General features: G+C 47.7%; 1 protein-coding gene across 1 annotated transcript; it reads left to right on the plus strand.

Annotated features, from left to right (window-relative positions):
- Positions 1-284: 284 nt before the first annotated feature.
- PEX5 (peroxisomal biogenesis factor 5) lies at positions 285-11,279 on the plus strand. The gene is given in 16 exon segments (XM_039560919.1): positions 285-519; positions 521-571; positions 1,011-1,046; positions 1,239-1,371; positions 2,064-2,198; positions 3,216-3,321; positions 4,494-4,584; positions 4,951-5,067; positions 5,433-5,525; positions 5,702-5,821; positions 6,407-6,550; positions 8,642-8,712; positions 8,882-9,097; positions 9,237-9,402; positions 9,599-9,756; positions 10,120-11,279. Coding segments are annotated over 16 exon segments (1,938 nt in total). The 5' UTR covers positions 285-420; the 3' UTR covers positions 10,322-11,279.
- The last annotated feature ends 4,390 nt before the right edge of the window (positions 11,280-15,669 follow it).

Consider the following 15,669-nt stretch of genomic DNA (forward strand, 5'->3'; position numbering starts at 1 on the left):
GCCGCCCCTTTAAGGCGCTCCGGCGCCTGTCCCTTTAAGGCTGGCCCCGCCCCGCCCCGCCGCGCGAGCCGAGCGCGCCCCGGCGGCCCCAGGTACGGAGCGGCGGGGGAGCCCCGCGGCCCCTGCGGGCCCGGCTGCGGGCGCGGGGCGGGCGGCGCCGGGCAGAGCGGGCCTGGGGACGGCCGGGCTGGGGGCTCGGGGCGCGGGGGCTCGGGGTCGGGGCCTTGCTGTCCCGGCGGGCGGGTGTCAGTCCTCTCCCGGGCCGGGCCCGCGGGGGAGGCGGCGCTGGCGGGTGGCAGCCGGGTCGGGGTCAGGCGGGTCGCTCCGCCCGGCGCTCACCCGCTGCCTGTGCCGCCCCGGCGCCAGGTGCAGGCGCGGCGGGGTTCGGCGCCGACCCTCTCTCCCCTCCCTGCCGGCGCCATGGCCATGAGGGAGCTGGTGGAGCCGGAGTGCGGGGGCTCCAACCCCCTGATGAAGCTGGCGGGGCACTTCACCCAGGACAAAGCCCTGCGGCAGGAAGGGACTGCAGGGCCCGCTGGCCTGGCCCCCCGGGGCCCCCGAAGCCGCAGCCGTGAGTGTTGCTCCCCTTGCTGGGCTGGGTCCTGCCGGGTGCTGGGTCGGTCAGCTCGGGCTGGGGGTGAGCAGGGTGGGGGACTGTCGGTGCAGTTGGTGTCGTGTTGTGTTTTTTTTTTTTGCGGAAAAAGGCCCAGGGGTCACCCGAAGCAGGGCTGTGGGGTGAGGGCATGTTTGTAGGCATGCAGCGGGTGTTGGTGGCTGTGGGGAGCTGTGTGCCTTGCTGTCACAGGCCCTAAGCCAGACAGTAGTGGGACGGGGCTGGACAGGATCCCTCAAAGTGTTCCTGCTCCTTTAGCAGGCAGCTAATGCAAGAAAATGTTGACAGCCTAAGCTCAAGGAAGAGGAAGATATAATCTAATTGGGTCATGCTCTGTGTGTGTGGAGAGGGGTATGGGATCAAAAATGTTGACGCAATTGCCCACTATTCCCTGCAGGTATCCAAACCACTGGGAGTAGCCACTGAAGATGAGGTAAGAACAGATTGGTTCATCGCCTTATAGCTTTTGATTAATCTTCTTAAAGCTTTTCTTGTCAACACAGTTTGTTATTTTACCCCTTACCTGATGCTAATATTTCCTTTAGACGTGCCCTTCTCTCACGCTCCATGGCTCTGCCTGTTCATCTTCTGTGCAGTGTTTGTAATCCATCTCTGTCTTTGGCAGCTGGTTGGAGAGTTTCTGCAAACGCAGAATGCCCCTTTGCTGTCCCGTGCACCCCAGACCTTTAAGATGGATGACCTGTTGGCTGAGATGCAAGAGATTGAACAGTTAAGCTTCCGACAGGCCCCTCAGCGAGGTGAGGGGAGCTGAAGTAGGTGGAGAGCTGGAAAAGATCTTGATGTTATGGTTGAGCTCCTAGCAGGGTGGTTCCTATCTATTGAGCCCTTCTGAGATTGTATCTGGAGTATTGTTTCTGGATTTGGGCTTCCCAGTACACTGATCTACTGGAACAAGTTCATTGGAGATCAGTAAAACATTCAGGGACGGGAATACATGTTGTAAGAATTAAGGCTGAGGGAACTGGACATTTTAACCTGGGGAAGAGGAGCCTGAGGGGCAGGGGTGGAGTGTCTCGCTGCTGTCTTCAGCTGCCGTGGTCAGGATCTTCACAGCAACAGTCAGGAGAAGGACAAGGCGTAATGGACACATTTTGTGGAAAGGGGAACTGACTAGGTATGTGGAAACATTTCTTCCCATGGAGGAGGTAGTTCAGTACTGGAACAGGTGCCTAGGGAGGCTGGGGAATTGCTGGCCATGGACAAATTCAGAAGTTACCTGATGAATGCCCCGAGCAACTTCATCTCTAGCTTTCACGTTAATCTGCTGTGAGAACTCTAGCAACCTCCAGAAACTCCTTCCAAGTGAAATATTTCTGTGATTTTATTACAACAAAGAGGAGGATCAGAGGTGATTAGGGCTAGCCTGGAGCACATAAATGGTGCCTTTGAGTTCTCCAGTCCTCACTTCTGTTTTTTTTTCTTCGTGTAGCTCCAGGTGTGGCAGCCTTGGCACTGTCTGAAAACTGGACCCAGGAATTCTTGGCTGCAGCAGATAATGCTGGTGATGTCTCTTCAGATTACAATGAGGCTGACTGGTCACAGGAGTTCATTGCTGAAGTGACAGGTGATGTGTCCTTTTCGGAATTACTGTCAAGATATGTCCAGTCACATGCCTGTGTACAACGAAGAGCTACTGAATGTGAAATTGGAGTGTTGCTTTGGGCCCAGCAGTCAGTGTTTCCTGTAGCAGCTTTACTGAGGTGGAGGGTAGGAAAGCTGCTTTGTGATGGTGTTATGGTTAAGTCAAATTATGAACAATGTGGTGTGGAAGCTTTTATTTAGGTGTAAGGGTCTTCTGGTTTTAGCTTTGGTTACTTAGACTATATAGGAGAAGCATGGTATTTAAACTGCTCTTATGAAAGTTATGATTCAACTGATGCAAGTCGGAGATGGCCTGGTGCTGCTTCTTGTTTACATGTTTTCTAATTCCCTCTTGTAAGGCTAAATTTGCCTTTGGTACAAAGGTAAATACTCTTCAGTAGGCTTTGGCCAAATACTTTGTGTCAGTTGCATGGAGGTAGAGGGATGTTACAGCCTGGAAATGTGCAAAGTGAGTGTTTCTGGCCCAAAGGTTAAGCTTTATTTGAAAAACCATCCTGCATTGTGTATAGAACTGGGTCTGGAATAGGGTCCTCTTATGATCCATGCCCTAATCTGGAAATTATGGACAAGTAGATGCTGTTCTCTTCTCCAGGAGTGGCCAGTGTAGAAAGCTGGGTACTCCCACTCTTTGACCTTCACTCTTTATAGTTCTGGGGCTATCAATTAGAATCTACAAAGGTCTGTGAGAAAGTTCTGATGAAAACCTAGTGCTTTGTAGGCTGTGCTTTTGACGGAGACTTGTAATGCATTGCTAATTTTCTTGACCTACATAGTATCCCACAGGGAGCAGATGAATAAGTTGTGATATTAAAGTAGAAAACCATAAGTTTATTGTCACCACAGTGGCATCTGTATTAATTCACTGTCTGAACCTAAGGCTTGATTTTTAGATCAGAATAAACAAAGGTAGAAGAAGCAAGCATAAACAAAGGTGTGGTGGTCTGCCTGTCTTACTTTTCTCCCCATTCTTCCCATGCAGATCCATTGTCTGTGTCTCCTGCCAAGTGGGCAGAAGAGTACCTAGAGCAGTCAGAGGAGAAGCTGTGGCTTGGGGAATCAGAAGATCAGTCTTTGGCAGATAAATGGTGAGTCTGACTTCTCAAGACCAGCGGTTGCTGCTAGGCACTTGGGTGGGTGAAGTTTGGAGAGGTGATAGAAATCTGCTGTGGCCTGAATGCTTTTGAGTCATTTAACCTAGACTGGTGTTCTCAGGCCTTTGGTTTCAGAGAGAGGAGGAAACAATGCTTGCAAACTGAAGTTTTTAAGAGTGTAGCTTTTCTGTTCTCTCATTCCAGGAAGATACTTCGATCATGTAGGCTAACTTAATCTCATGCCTAATGCAAAGCTCCTTAAAGTAACTTCAGGAGTGAGTTCAGGAACTTTCTTTCTGCAACAGATACTTTTTACTGGGCTCTACTGATTGTAAACTTTCATAATGTAATTCTTCCTATCTGACAAACTACTTCCAGCCTTTCCGTGACATATTTCTAGGCTCAGCCTTCTACATACTATTTTAATGTGGTTTTTTGTGGTAGATTAAAGATGGATCATCTCTCTGTAGGTATATGTTGAGTACAGTCAAGTTTTTTGATTAAAGAAACAAAACACACAAGAATAATTAGATCTTTCCTTAAAAAAAATTTGTATATTTGGATTGGAGCCTCCTGGCTCTTGCCTTCTCTGATAGCTTTCTGCAAATAATGGACATTCCTGAGTTATTGCCATCAGTTCCAAAGACTTTCCCAAGGCTGAGTGTAGTGGTAACACCTAGAACTGGTCCTATCCTGCTGTAAGCCAGACAAGTTATATTGAGTTGTGTCTTTGCTGTAAGCCCTCAATGCTCTGCAAAGCTGATGCTTTTCCAAGACATTGTTTTCCTCTTCAGTGGGCATGACCTACTTTCTTTGTTCCTGGATATGTGACCTTGTTTCTGGTAGTGCTAAAACTTGCAGTATCTGATGGCATGTGAGCTTGGCAAGGAATCCAGACTGCTCTACAGAACTGTGCTGACTCTGTAATTGTTTAATTCTGCTGCTGTTTGGGTCAGTCACTTGCACAGTTAACTTAGTAGTAATTTTGAATTTTTGCAGATGGATAATGCTACTGAATCACTTAGGAGAAGTCCAGAATCTTTGAGGAGGGGTTGTGTCCCTCAGTACTCTTGTCTGGCCCATTGTGTAGACTGTTGTTAGTGAAAGAGTTTGCTGTTGCCTGGTATCAGACTAGCTCTTTCCCTTTTTACTGCCTTGGAACACAGGTATGAGGAATACCAACCTGAGGATGATCTTAAGAAAACTGTTACTGATTTCCTCTCTAAAGTGGATGATCCGAAACTCAAGAATACTGAGGTGAGAAATCTGACTGGGGCTGAGATTAATTATTACTGTGAATTAGTAATTATGTAATTAGTAATAATTATATTACTGTGAATAAGGGGTGTGGGGAATTGGGAAGGGTGAAGACAGTAAAGGAATAAAGCCTCCTGTTGTCCCCTGTTTCCATTTCTTCCTTGATTCCTGGGAGTTGAACCCTACAATACACTTTAGATATTATCCATCTCCACTCTTGTGAAGTCCAGTCCTTCCCACCTTTCTGGGCCTTTTGTGCTCGCTCTGCAGAGAGAAGCCCTCTTAGTGAAGGAGGGGGGCATGGGCAGAGGGCTTGTGGGCACAGCATCTGCCCAGCTCCACCCTTGTTTCATTTCTCTGCTGCAGTTCCTAAAGTTTGTCCGCCAGATCGGAGATGGGAGGGTATCGATCGAAGCTAATCAGGTGACCCACAGAGACCAAGATCAGGCAGAGCAATGGGCAGCTGAGTTTATACAGCAGCAGGTAGGAGCCCCAGGCCTGTATGCTCTGAAGGAAGAAAGCATTTTGCCATAGTGCACAGTCTGGGAGCAAAGGAAAATGGCAAGTCCAGCTCTCAGCAGTGCTGAGGGAGACAAGGGAGGGGCTGTTGGGCTCTTAGTAGAGTCTAGCCAGAAGCTGGGAATGTATTTGGACAGTTGGAGTTTTCTCATCTCCCACAGCATCTGGGAGGAAGAGGAGATTCAGATGAATTCGTTTCCACTTCATAGGCCATCAGTTCTTACTGATGGGGAGAAAGGGTTGTCACACACCCTCCTGCTGTTTTGGGATGTGCCCTGAGGTTGCCAAATTCTAAAAAGAAAGGTGTGTTTCTGTTTCCAAACTCCCAGGGGGCATCCGATGCCTGGGTGGATCAATTTGCGCGATCTGGGAACATGTCAACTCTTGATACGGAATTTGAGCAGGCAAAGGCTGCTGTGGAGGTAAAGCTGGCTGAGAAGGAGGGCTGGGGTGCCAACTGAGAGCCCATGGTAGGGTTATCTCTCTCCTTTGCATGCTCTGAGGAGGGCTGGAAACATTCAAGAGGGAGTTCTCTGGCATGTCTATAGACCTGAGTTTATGGCTGAGGTACTCCAGTCACACTTTGTTCTCCCTTCAGTCAGATGTGGAGTTCTGGGACAAACTCCAGGCAGAATGTGAGGAGATGGCCAAGAGAGATGCAGAGGCTCACCCTTGGCTCTCTGAATACGAAGACCTCAACTCCTCATCATATGACAAGGTAGGGGAGAACAGGGTCTCTCAGCCCTAGCACTGTGATGGGCTGCCTTGGGGAGACTGGCAGTGTGTTTGCCTCGCTGTGAGTTCCACAGACCCTAAATGCTGCTGGGGTTCCTTCTCACACTGATGTTTTGCTGTCACTTACACTCTCGTCCCAGATCAGCTGGGGGTTAAATACTGTTTTCACTTGGGCTTGTCTGCAAATGCTGTCTGGTTCTTGTCCAGCACCAAATACCAGTGAATACAGGGGTTCTTCACAATGAGTTGAAGTGTTGTGTCCCCTGGCCCCATCCCTGCCCCCCTCCCCCATGCCCCTCCAAGCTAATAAGATCCACATTAAATGTTTTGTCTCTCTAGCAACTTATTCCGGGTCTGGTTTGGGGGATTTCTCCAGCACAGAGCAAGCAGGAAGAACCACCACTGTTCCCTGATCTGCTGCCATATAGCAATGAGGACTAGGTGCTGGCTAGTCTGCAGCTGGAGTGTTCCTGATGCAGCAAGACTAGACTGCTGTGCTGTAGAGAGTGCACTTCTCCCTAAGCCTGTCTCCTAGCTTTAGCCCCTGTGTGTCTGTCTGCCCTGCTAGGGTTACCAGTTTGAGGAAGATAATCCCATGAGGGATCACCCGGATGCATTTGAAGAGGGGCGGAAGCGCTTGGAGGAAGGGGACCTCCCCAATGCTGTCCTGCTCTTTGAGGCTGCAGTGCAACAGAAGCCAGATCATACGGAGGTGAGTGGCAGCAGAGATAACGGGCTGAGCTGTCAGGGAGGGTGTAGAAATCTCACTTCAGTGTTAGGACCTGTGCAGGGTGTATGAAAATGCCTCATTTTTTTGCGGCTCTGAGTTTCTAGCTGATGCATGTGAATCCTCAGGGAGCCTCTGAGCGAGGTTTCTGACTTAAGATCTGTTACAGGAAGCACAAAGTCACATGGCCCCAGAGCTGTGTAAAATCTTTGGAGCACATGAGACTGTGCATGGAGCCAAGACAGGGAGTTCTCATCTCTCAAGTGGCTTCTGTGAAAGTCTTTATTGGCATTGTAAGCTTATGGCAGGTCACTGCTTTCTGTATCTATTAAATTCTAATTCTGAGAAGCTCGTTAGACTGTGGTTCTGACTAAGTCTTTCATCTAGGTGTTAGATGAAGATGTGACCCAAAAGGGTTGAGAGAGGTGTCTTGGGTGTTTTCACAGCCTTAATTGACGTTGTGAGCCAAAGAAGGATTTTTACACTGAAGACAAAGTTCCAGCTCCTTGCTAAGTGAATACTTTTTTCCATAAGTCACTTCATTTTCTGCAGGATGAATTGGGAAATGGAATAGTCCATGTGCCTTTTTCCAGGGGTAGAGGACGTGGATATTCTCAGCAAGAACATAAATACACCCACGTTGTCTGTTTCTGGAGTGCCTGCCTCAGGGATACAGGGCTGCTGAATTTTCAGTGTGTCTTGTTCAAGCCCTGCTAATTATATATGACTGGACATACATAATTTGATTACCCTTAGACTTAGATGAGAGTGACATTTTGGAACGAGTTCTTGGCTTCTGGGAATAGGCATCTAACTTTCTAGGATACTGGTAATAGGTGAAAAGTAAGCAGAAGGTTTGAAGATCTGCTTTAGCTTTTAAGTGGTCAAAAGGTGGTGTTAATCTCTTAGCACTGTCGCTTTCTTCTCATAGGCAGTGTGGGCTGCAGGCTGAGCATGATGGAGAGGTAGTTGAAACCTTAGGGGAAGAAATCTTGGGCCAGTTCTGGCTAGCTGTATTGGAAACATTCTGAATTCTTCTACTGTGACTACAAAAAGTACAGGAGAAGTCAAGACTTCACAAATGGTACAGTGATCAAATAGACGTGAACAATTGCTCTGAAGGAAATGTCATGTTTGCTTTGGTCCAAGTCACAACTTTACCTTGAATCTCATCAGGTCTGCTGCTGGCAGAACACTGCAGTTACCACTGCTCAGCTCTGCTTGAATTGTAGCTAGCTATGTATGGTGAGGCATGAGAGATTCAAGAGAGTAGATTGCCTTCTGCTTGTGGTGGCTTGTGCAGGGTTTCTGTGTCTTTGCTAATGAAACAATTTCCTTTCTTGAGGCAGTGTATACCTCATTTTCTGACTTACATTCACAAAGCAGGTACATCATACTGACAGTCCCACCAACTATCTAGCCTATTTTGGACCCAGGGGTGTGGTTAACAACATAAAGTGAACAGATACTTTGGATTTAGTGCCTAGTTAAATATTCCTTACATCAGCTTCTTGGAGGTGGAAGTCATTTTCATGTACTGGTATCATGATGATTGGAAATTCAGTAAAATAACAGTGCTTCTACTTTCAGGTCTGGCAGTCAACTCTGCAAGGTTACTACTTGCTAGTGGACCACTGCACAAGTACATACAGCTGCCTGCCTCGGGGGTCTCATTATTAGCACTGCTGCTATGCCATTTTGTTCTTGGGAAATAGGAGATCTGCATTTTCCTCCTTCCTCTGCAGTTTGACCACAGTTAGAAGTTAAAAAGTGGAGATTCTGTGATTTAAAAATGTAAAACTACCAGCAGTTGCTTTATGATAGATTTCCAGGTAGACATTCACTTTTGTTCACTATACCAATGCCAATTTTATTGTCTTTGAGGACCTATGTGCCATGACATCTGTGTATCTTTTGAGAAGAACTTATACCTGTGGCTAATGTGTATACTTTGGTCTATTTGATCTCATCTAAAACTGTGTGGGATAATATACTGGATTTAATCGCTGTGTTTGTGGCTTATTGGCTGGTTTTTTCCTCTGTAAGTCTGACTTTGTACATCTATGTCTTCCCCAGGCCTGGCAATATCTGGGAACCACTCAAGCAGAGAACGAACAGGAGCTTTTGGCGATCAGTGCCCTCAGACGGTGAGTGTTGCTGCAGAGCTGCTGAGTGTGGCTCCTTGTGGAGTGCATGGTGCCACAAGGACCATACGGCTGTCACAGGGTGCTCTGTCTCGATTGTGTCACCTCCTCTCTCTGGGTGTCTCCTACACTGATTTAATACCGCAGTCACTTCTCATTCTTCGCCCTGCAGGTGCCTGGAGCTGCAGCCTGGGAACCTCACAGCACTTATGGCTTTAGCAGTCAGCTTCACCAACGAGTCCCTGCAGAAGCAGGCATGTGAGACCCTGCGGGACTGGCTGCGCCATAAACCGGACTATGCCCACCTGCTGGACAAGGAACCAGAGGAGAGCGTCTCAGGGACAAACCTGGGGCCTTCCAAGCGTGTCCTAAGTTCCCTGCTGTCTGAGTGAGTTATGGTTACAATTTTCAGCCTTTGGCTGAAAGGCTTCTTGGAGGGCTCAGACTGGTCCAGGCAGGAGCAGAGTGAGCAACCCAAGGCCAGCTCTCTCCACAGTACACCAATATCCTGTTCTGTGCTTTTCCAGCTCACTGTTCATGGAGGTGAAGGAGCTGTTCTTAGCAGCTGTGCGCAGCAACCCCTCAACTGTGGATCCTGATGTCCAGTGTGGCCTGGGTGTTCTTTTCAACCTCAGTGGCGAGTATGAGAAGGCTGTGGATTGCTTCAGTGCTGCTCTCAGTGTGCGCCCCAATGTAAGAAAGGGGCAGACTTGGGGGGTGCTAGAGGTTCTTGGAGATTTATGGGTGAAGGTTTGGGTGGAGGTGCTGCATGTACGAGAGGTGCATATTTGGAGTGGAAGAATAACACAGACATGTGGAAGGAAGCGTTGACTTGGAGCTTAAAGAGATCCAATTCATCTCAGCCCTTTCTCTGTGCCCCTTCCTCCAGGACCACCTTCTGTGGAACAAGCTCGGTGCCACCCTGGCCAATGGCAATCGGAGTGAAGAAGCTGTGGCTGCGTACCGTCGGGCACTGGAGCTCCAGCCGGGATATATCCGCTCTCGCTACAACCTGGGCATCAGCTGCATCAACTTAGGCGCCCACCGGTGAGCACAGGATGGGCAGCTCTGCTGTGGCCCACGAGTTCGTGTGCTTGTGGGAGACAGACGGCCGTAGGTTATGAAGGCGGGGCCACACTGCCTGCAGCCTTCTCTTGGCACAGGAGAGCGGAGTGAGTGTGTGGACTCTGCCCAGAGATCCAAGTGTCATGCAGTTACAGGTGGAGTAGAGGCCATCTGGACTCGGGATTCTTTTAGAGGGAAAAGGGGGACTTCTGGTTCTGGAGCAGGGTAGGATCTGGTGAAGAGGAGGAAACTGTTCTGGAGGAGAAATAGTTTAGAAGCAAAGGGGGAAGGGAGTATGAGATGAGATCTTCTCCACTAAGCATGTGTGTGTTCTCCTGTTGACAGCGAGGCTGTGGAGCACTTCTTAGAGGCTTTGCACATGCAGCAGAAGAGCCGAGGTCCGCGGGGGCAACAAGGAGCTATGTCTGACAACATCTGGAGCACCCTGCGCATGGCCCTCTCCATGCTGGGCCAGAGTGACCTGTATGGGGCAGCTGATGCCCGTGACCTGCCCACACTGCTTCAGGCATTTGGCCTCCAGCAGTGACTCTGGGACAGGCTCCCCTGCGAGTGCAGCAGTTGCCTAGCCCAGCAGTGAGTGACCTTTCTTAGGGAGAAAATGTTCACAAGGGTTCACACACATCTTTGCCCTGGTAGGGCAGATCATTGACAACTGTTTTTTTTCAAGTACCCCCCCTGGTGAAGTGCCCAACTTCCCCCACTTGTCTGTTGTGGCCTGAGCATTTCTGAACGGTTCACATTATCACCTCCATGACCTCCATGACGACTGACACTGCTGGTTCACAGATGATCAAAGTGAGGAAGACAGCAGCATCCCGCCCTCTTGCCAGGCTGCATTTGCAGTAGTGCCCAGCTTGGCTGTGAGACCTTGGCTGTGAGAGCCATTCTGCAGAGACTGCCTGCAAGAGTGTGTCTTGAGTTCAGGCTGCTTTGGAGGGTGGGATTGCTGTTTCACCCAAAAGGGTGAAAAATTCTGGGGTTTGAGCATGCTTCCCCATGTATGTGCTTGCACGTGTGTATATGTGGGTTGCTAGGGAAAACTGGGGCAGTAGTCCCCTTTTCTGGCCACTGGTAACTTCCTTTTCTGGCCACTGGTAACTTCATGGTACAGCCAGATGCTACTTTCTCAGTGTCTCTTCATGAACCTTTTAAGACAAGAGTATTGTACTGATGCTGGGGACATGGGGGAGGCCCTTACCCTGTCAGGGTAAGGGGAGATCCCAGAGTTCTGGCTTGAGAGAAAGTGATGGGAATAAAAGTCTAAAATGTAACCTCTCCCAAAATACGATGAGGGAAGGGGTCAAGTCTTAATTTTTTCTTGCTCATCTGTCATTGTTTTCCTTTGTGCAAAAGCCCCCATCTTGTGTGTAACTGAATCTTGTTAATTATAAATATCTGTATATGATTCTATTGGGGAAAATTGTTTTTTAATTGTAAAGTATTTTGTATAATAAAGGTACAAGCCCACTGCTTTTCAAAAGATAGATTAGAGTCTCTCTCTGTTTCTGTCTCCCGTTTTGACCCGGGTTTTGCTTTATTGATAGCTCGCATGCCAGGTGAAGCTTAAAGGACCTCATTTTGCTGTAGCCCTAGGCTTCAGTTCAGTGAGCCAGCAGAAGAGCTTCCCTGTGCCAAAAGCTCTCTTTTTCTTTGCTTAGGTTTAGAGGTCACTGATGCACTTTTTTTTCATCTTCTGAGGGAAGTTGTGTTACATTTTATCACCTCTGTAAGGAATCTGCTGCAGTAGCCAAGGCTGGGGGCTTAAGCAGGAAGCGCTGCCCCTTCCTCTTCCATCAGCACCTGTTTCTTCATATCTCAACCTCACAGGCTTGTTTTGTGGCTGGAGCAGAAAGTGTGTGCAGAGAGTAGTATTTGCTGTATGTTTTCTGAGCTTTATTTTCCCCTGTATCTCCAATCCAGCCCTGTGGCACTGAGGCCTATGTCCACTGTTCTGACATTGCTGTAGTGCATGCAAAACAACTTGCTGCTTTTGCTGTCTGAAAGGAAGGGAAATTGCTTCTGTGTCCTGCTCACCCACACTGCTGGTCAGAGATGTGTTTTGGTTTTTACTGATCGCAGTCCCGTGCCAGATTCTTTCTTGGTGAAAGAAAACATTAATGCCTATGCAGTGCCTCACCTGCTGTCTTGGTGTTCTGCTTCCCCCAGTTCTCTGCTGTTGCTCTCACCATTGTTTTCCTTTGCTTCTTTGGTGCAGCACATTCCTCTCCTTCATGTTCCCATTACCATTGCTTGGCCTTCCCTTTTTCTCATCCTCAGATTTCATTAGTGCTTCTCCTCTCCTAGGTTTCCTAGTTGCCTCAATTTCCCTTGCAATGTCGCTTAACCTCTTGACTTTGTGTTGGTGTCCTTCCCTATCCCACATTTCCCCCTGTCCCTGCAGGTGCGTTGGCTGTTACCATTTGTTCACTTTCCCTGGAAATTGTTCTCACTTTTTCCCCTGTCCCTGTTAAATCATCTCACAGCTACATTTTACTGAGGCTGTCTCCCAGGGGAGCTGAGTGAAGACTGAGCTGCCTCTGTCCAGGTCCTGTCTGACTGTCCTGTTAAGAGCTGCCTTTGGAAGTGGAGTGTTGATGCAATGAACACCAGCTGGCTGATTGGATCTGCATTCTGGTTCCAGTGCACAGTTTTTGTCTGTTCTGCAACCCTGCCTCTGGTGTCCAAACCCAGCTTGTGCTGGTGCTCTGTCCGTATCATGATCCTAGTTTGCATTTCCAGCCACATCCGTGTTTTCTGTTACCAAGTCCAGTTGTACAGCAGGGCTGGGTAGCAGGTACCAAACATTTTAGATTCACATAAAGACAGTGATGGATCTTTGCATGTCCCTGTTCCAACCCCCTGCTCACAACAGGCCTAACCCTAGTGGTAGATTGGGGAGCTAAGGGCCTTATAAATGATTGTGCTCTCCAATTTTTTCACTTTTCCCAATGCACAGAACAGTTGCAGGGCCTATCAGCTCTAAAAATTTGCAAGAGATCCCAGCATGACCTTTACCAAATTCTTGGGCATTACAGGACACAAATTAACCTTTCATAGGGCCATAAGTGAGTGGTCAAAGAGGGTCATTCAGAACAAGTTTTTCCACCCATGCGTCTTGATATGTTTCTGCTGTATTTCTTCCTTCAGTGTTCTATTTATTTGCTGCTTAAGACCCCAAGAAGTCATAGAATCTCTTGGTGATGACTTTAGCAACCAGCCAGGAAATGAAAATGTGCTTTCAGGTCCTTATACCTCTAGCCACAGCGCTCCTCATTAGCTTCCATCCTTGTCAAGGAAGTGGTTGTGCTGTCCTTGTTTATTCTGCTTCATTACTGCAGTTTCCTCTCTTGAGCTGCTGAGCCTCATTATGATTCTGAGTTTTCTGTGAGTTCAGGTTTTGGGTCCCAGGCTCCTAGCTATTGTGCCTGTGTGTGCTGAAGTCTTTGTGGTCTGGAAAGTGTGTGTTCAGACCAGTCTGTCTCTAGAGGAATGCTCTAGGGGTGGTGACCTGAAGTGAGGCTTCACGGAAAGAGCATCAGGCAAGCAAGAAATTCTCATACTCTCTAGGAATCTGTTGTCTGAAATACTGTCTGACTCAGAAGTTGCATCAGTATGTTTGTTTAAGAGCCTTTGGTGAATTTTTTCTCGGCCTGTGACTTGCTTATTTTTAAGCTACATGGTGCCTTTGGTCTTTACCGTGTCATCTGGATGCACATGAGAACTGTGTTTAAATACCTAAAGTATTTTATTTTGTTTTTTAAGCCTGCTGTCTCTTCCTTTGTGGTCTCCTACTTCAGGTCCTGTGAGACATAGCAAATAAAATGGTCCTACTACAGTCCACGTGTCCCCAGGGGGGAACCCTTTTCCCTACCTCTGTACCCCACACTTCTGTATCTTTTCTATTTTTACTGCGTTCTTGCCAGCACTTCCTTCATGCCCTAGCCTGCCTCAGAGCCGGGACCACACACACTCTGCCACTTTCTCTCCTCTGAGTCGGCCCCTGATGCTCAGAGATCTTTTGGCAGGCAGGGAAGGACAGAAAGCAGCACAGCAGCTCTCCCTCCTGCAGCAGCAAAGCGGCACCAGAGGCAGGCTAGCCAGCCAGGCCTCTTTGTCAGAGCAGGCTCTGGCAGCTTCTCCAGGTGGTGGTCCCTTGTTCATGTAGGAAAATGTTCCTGTGCACCCACGAGAGAGAAGAGAAACTTCTCTGTCACTGCCATGCTGAGTATGGCAAAGCATTGTCTGGTATTTCCTGATGTTTTTTAGATGCGTAGTTTGACGTAAAATTTTAAAACTCTGTACCTGTCCGCGACTTTAGGAAGAGTTGTAGGCACAGAGATCCCCTGAAAAATCTGGTGCCGGGTGGGTTGGGGTTTTTTGGTAGTGTTGCCGTTGCTCCGTTGCATTTCTGAAGCAGAAGTGACACCTAGCGTTGAGTGGAGAGCAGGTCCGTGTCTGTCACACCTGCTGGGACCGGGACGCTAAAGGGTTTAGGAGCACGTCTTGCTAATTAAACACGAAAGGAACAAAATGCTCGAGGAACTTCCTAAACGTGCAGCTGTAGACGCAAAACGTGGTGCTGTGAAGCTAGAACCTTTTGGGAGTCTGTGATGCCTTCCCCTGGCTTCTCCCTGGTACAGAGCATGGGTCTTCGTGGAGTCCAGCTTAGCAACCATTCCATGGAAAACCATTTGTACGTTTATTTAAAAAACCCAGAAAACAACCCAGCTGGGTTTCTGACATTTTTAACTAGCAGTTATTCATAGACAAACTGTTTCCTTTTCCTTCATCTGGGAAGAGGAGACTTGGGAAAGGAAATAATAATTAGAAATGATCTTCACTTTGCTTTCTGACATCTGTGTGTTGTCAAGTGGGACTTACAAGGCTTTTGTTAGTCTGTTTTTGCTGCGCCTCTCTTTACAGCACAATTTCTGTGGAGCTCACTCCCAGTGTTGTGACTGAATATGCAGCATTCATCCAATAGGATTCTATCATCTCTCTTTTTGCTGAAAAAGTGGTGTTCAGTTTGCTTTACTGAAGATTAGCAATTGGGAAGTGCAGCAAACAGAGGAAAGAAAAAAAAGGGAGTTTGTGTGAGATACAGGCTAGGCAAAAAAAGAGACCTTTTTTTCTTTCTCCCTGAAGTGCTTGGTAGTGAATGCATTTATTATCGTGTGGGCTGTCCACAGCTTTGGGTTCTGTGGTCTGATGGCCTGTTCCTATATTGCATTTTTGGGGGCTGTTTTGCTTGAGAAACAGAAGCTGGAGAGTGAAAAGAGGGAAAAAACCTTTATTTTTGTGATGAAGAATTACATAATTAGCTCTAACAACTGCTGTGTGTAAAACCCAAAAAACCACCCTCTCCAACCACAAAACACCCTCCAAAATAAAGGAACCAGCGTTCTGCTGCCTTGAGTCCAAAACTGCCAGACAAAAATAACAAACAGAAACTGGGGAGGTGTACTTCACATGTGATTTTTATTTTTTAAAAATCTTTTTGTTTTAAAGAGTAAAAACAGACAAGTAATTACTGAGATACAAACTAAGGTATCTGCTGTGGTAGAGTAGGACAGGAACACAGCAGGATCTGGTGGGTGAAGGAGTTTGTTGTTAATTAGATTTTTCCACCATTTAACCTTTTCCAGCACTGTGAAGTGGGTGCATATGTGGCATCCACAGCTTTAAGTTAAATTGTTTTATCACCCTGCAATCTAGTAGTAAACAGCCTCTAAACAAAGAAAGAAAGAAACACCCCCCCAAAAAACCCCAGTTTTATGAAAAAGATAAAAATATTTTAGTCTTTATTCTTCACTTGTTGAAGTGTTTTTTTGCATAACTGCACATTTTTAAAGAATCAGTGTGTCATCATTAATC

Source organism: Corvus cornix, chromosome 1, assembly GCF_000738735.6.
Source record: "Corvus cornix cornix isolate S_Up_H32 chromosome 1, ASM73873v5, whole genome shotgun sequence".
In the NCBI taxonomy this organism is placed as follows: domain Eukaryota; kingdom Metazoa; phylum Chordata; class Aves; order Passeriformes; family Corvidae; genus Corvus; species Corvus cornix.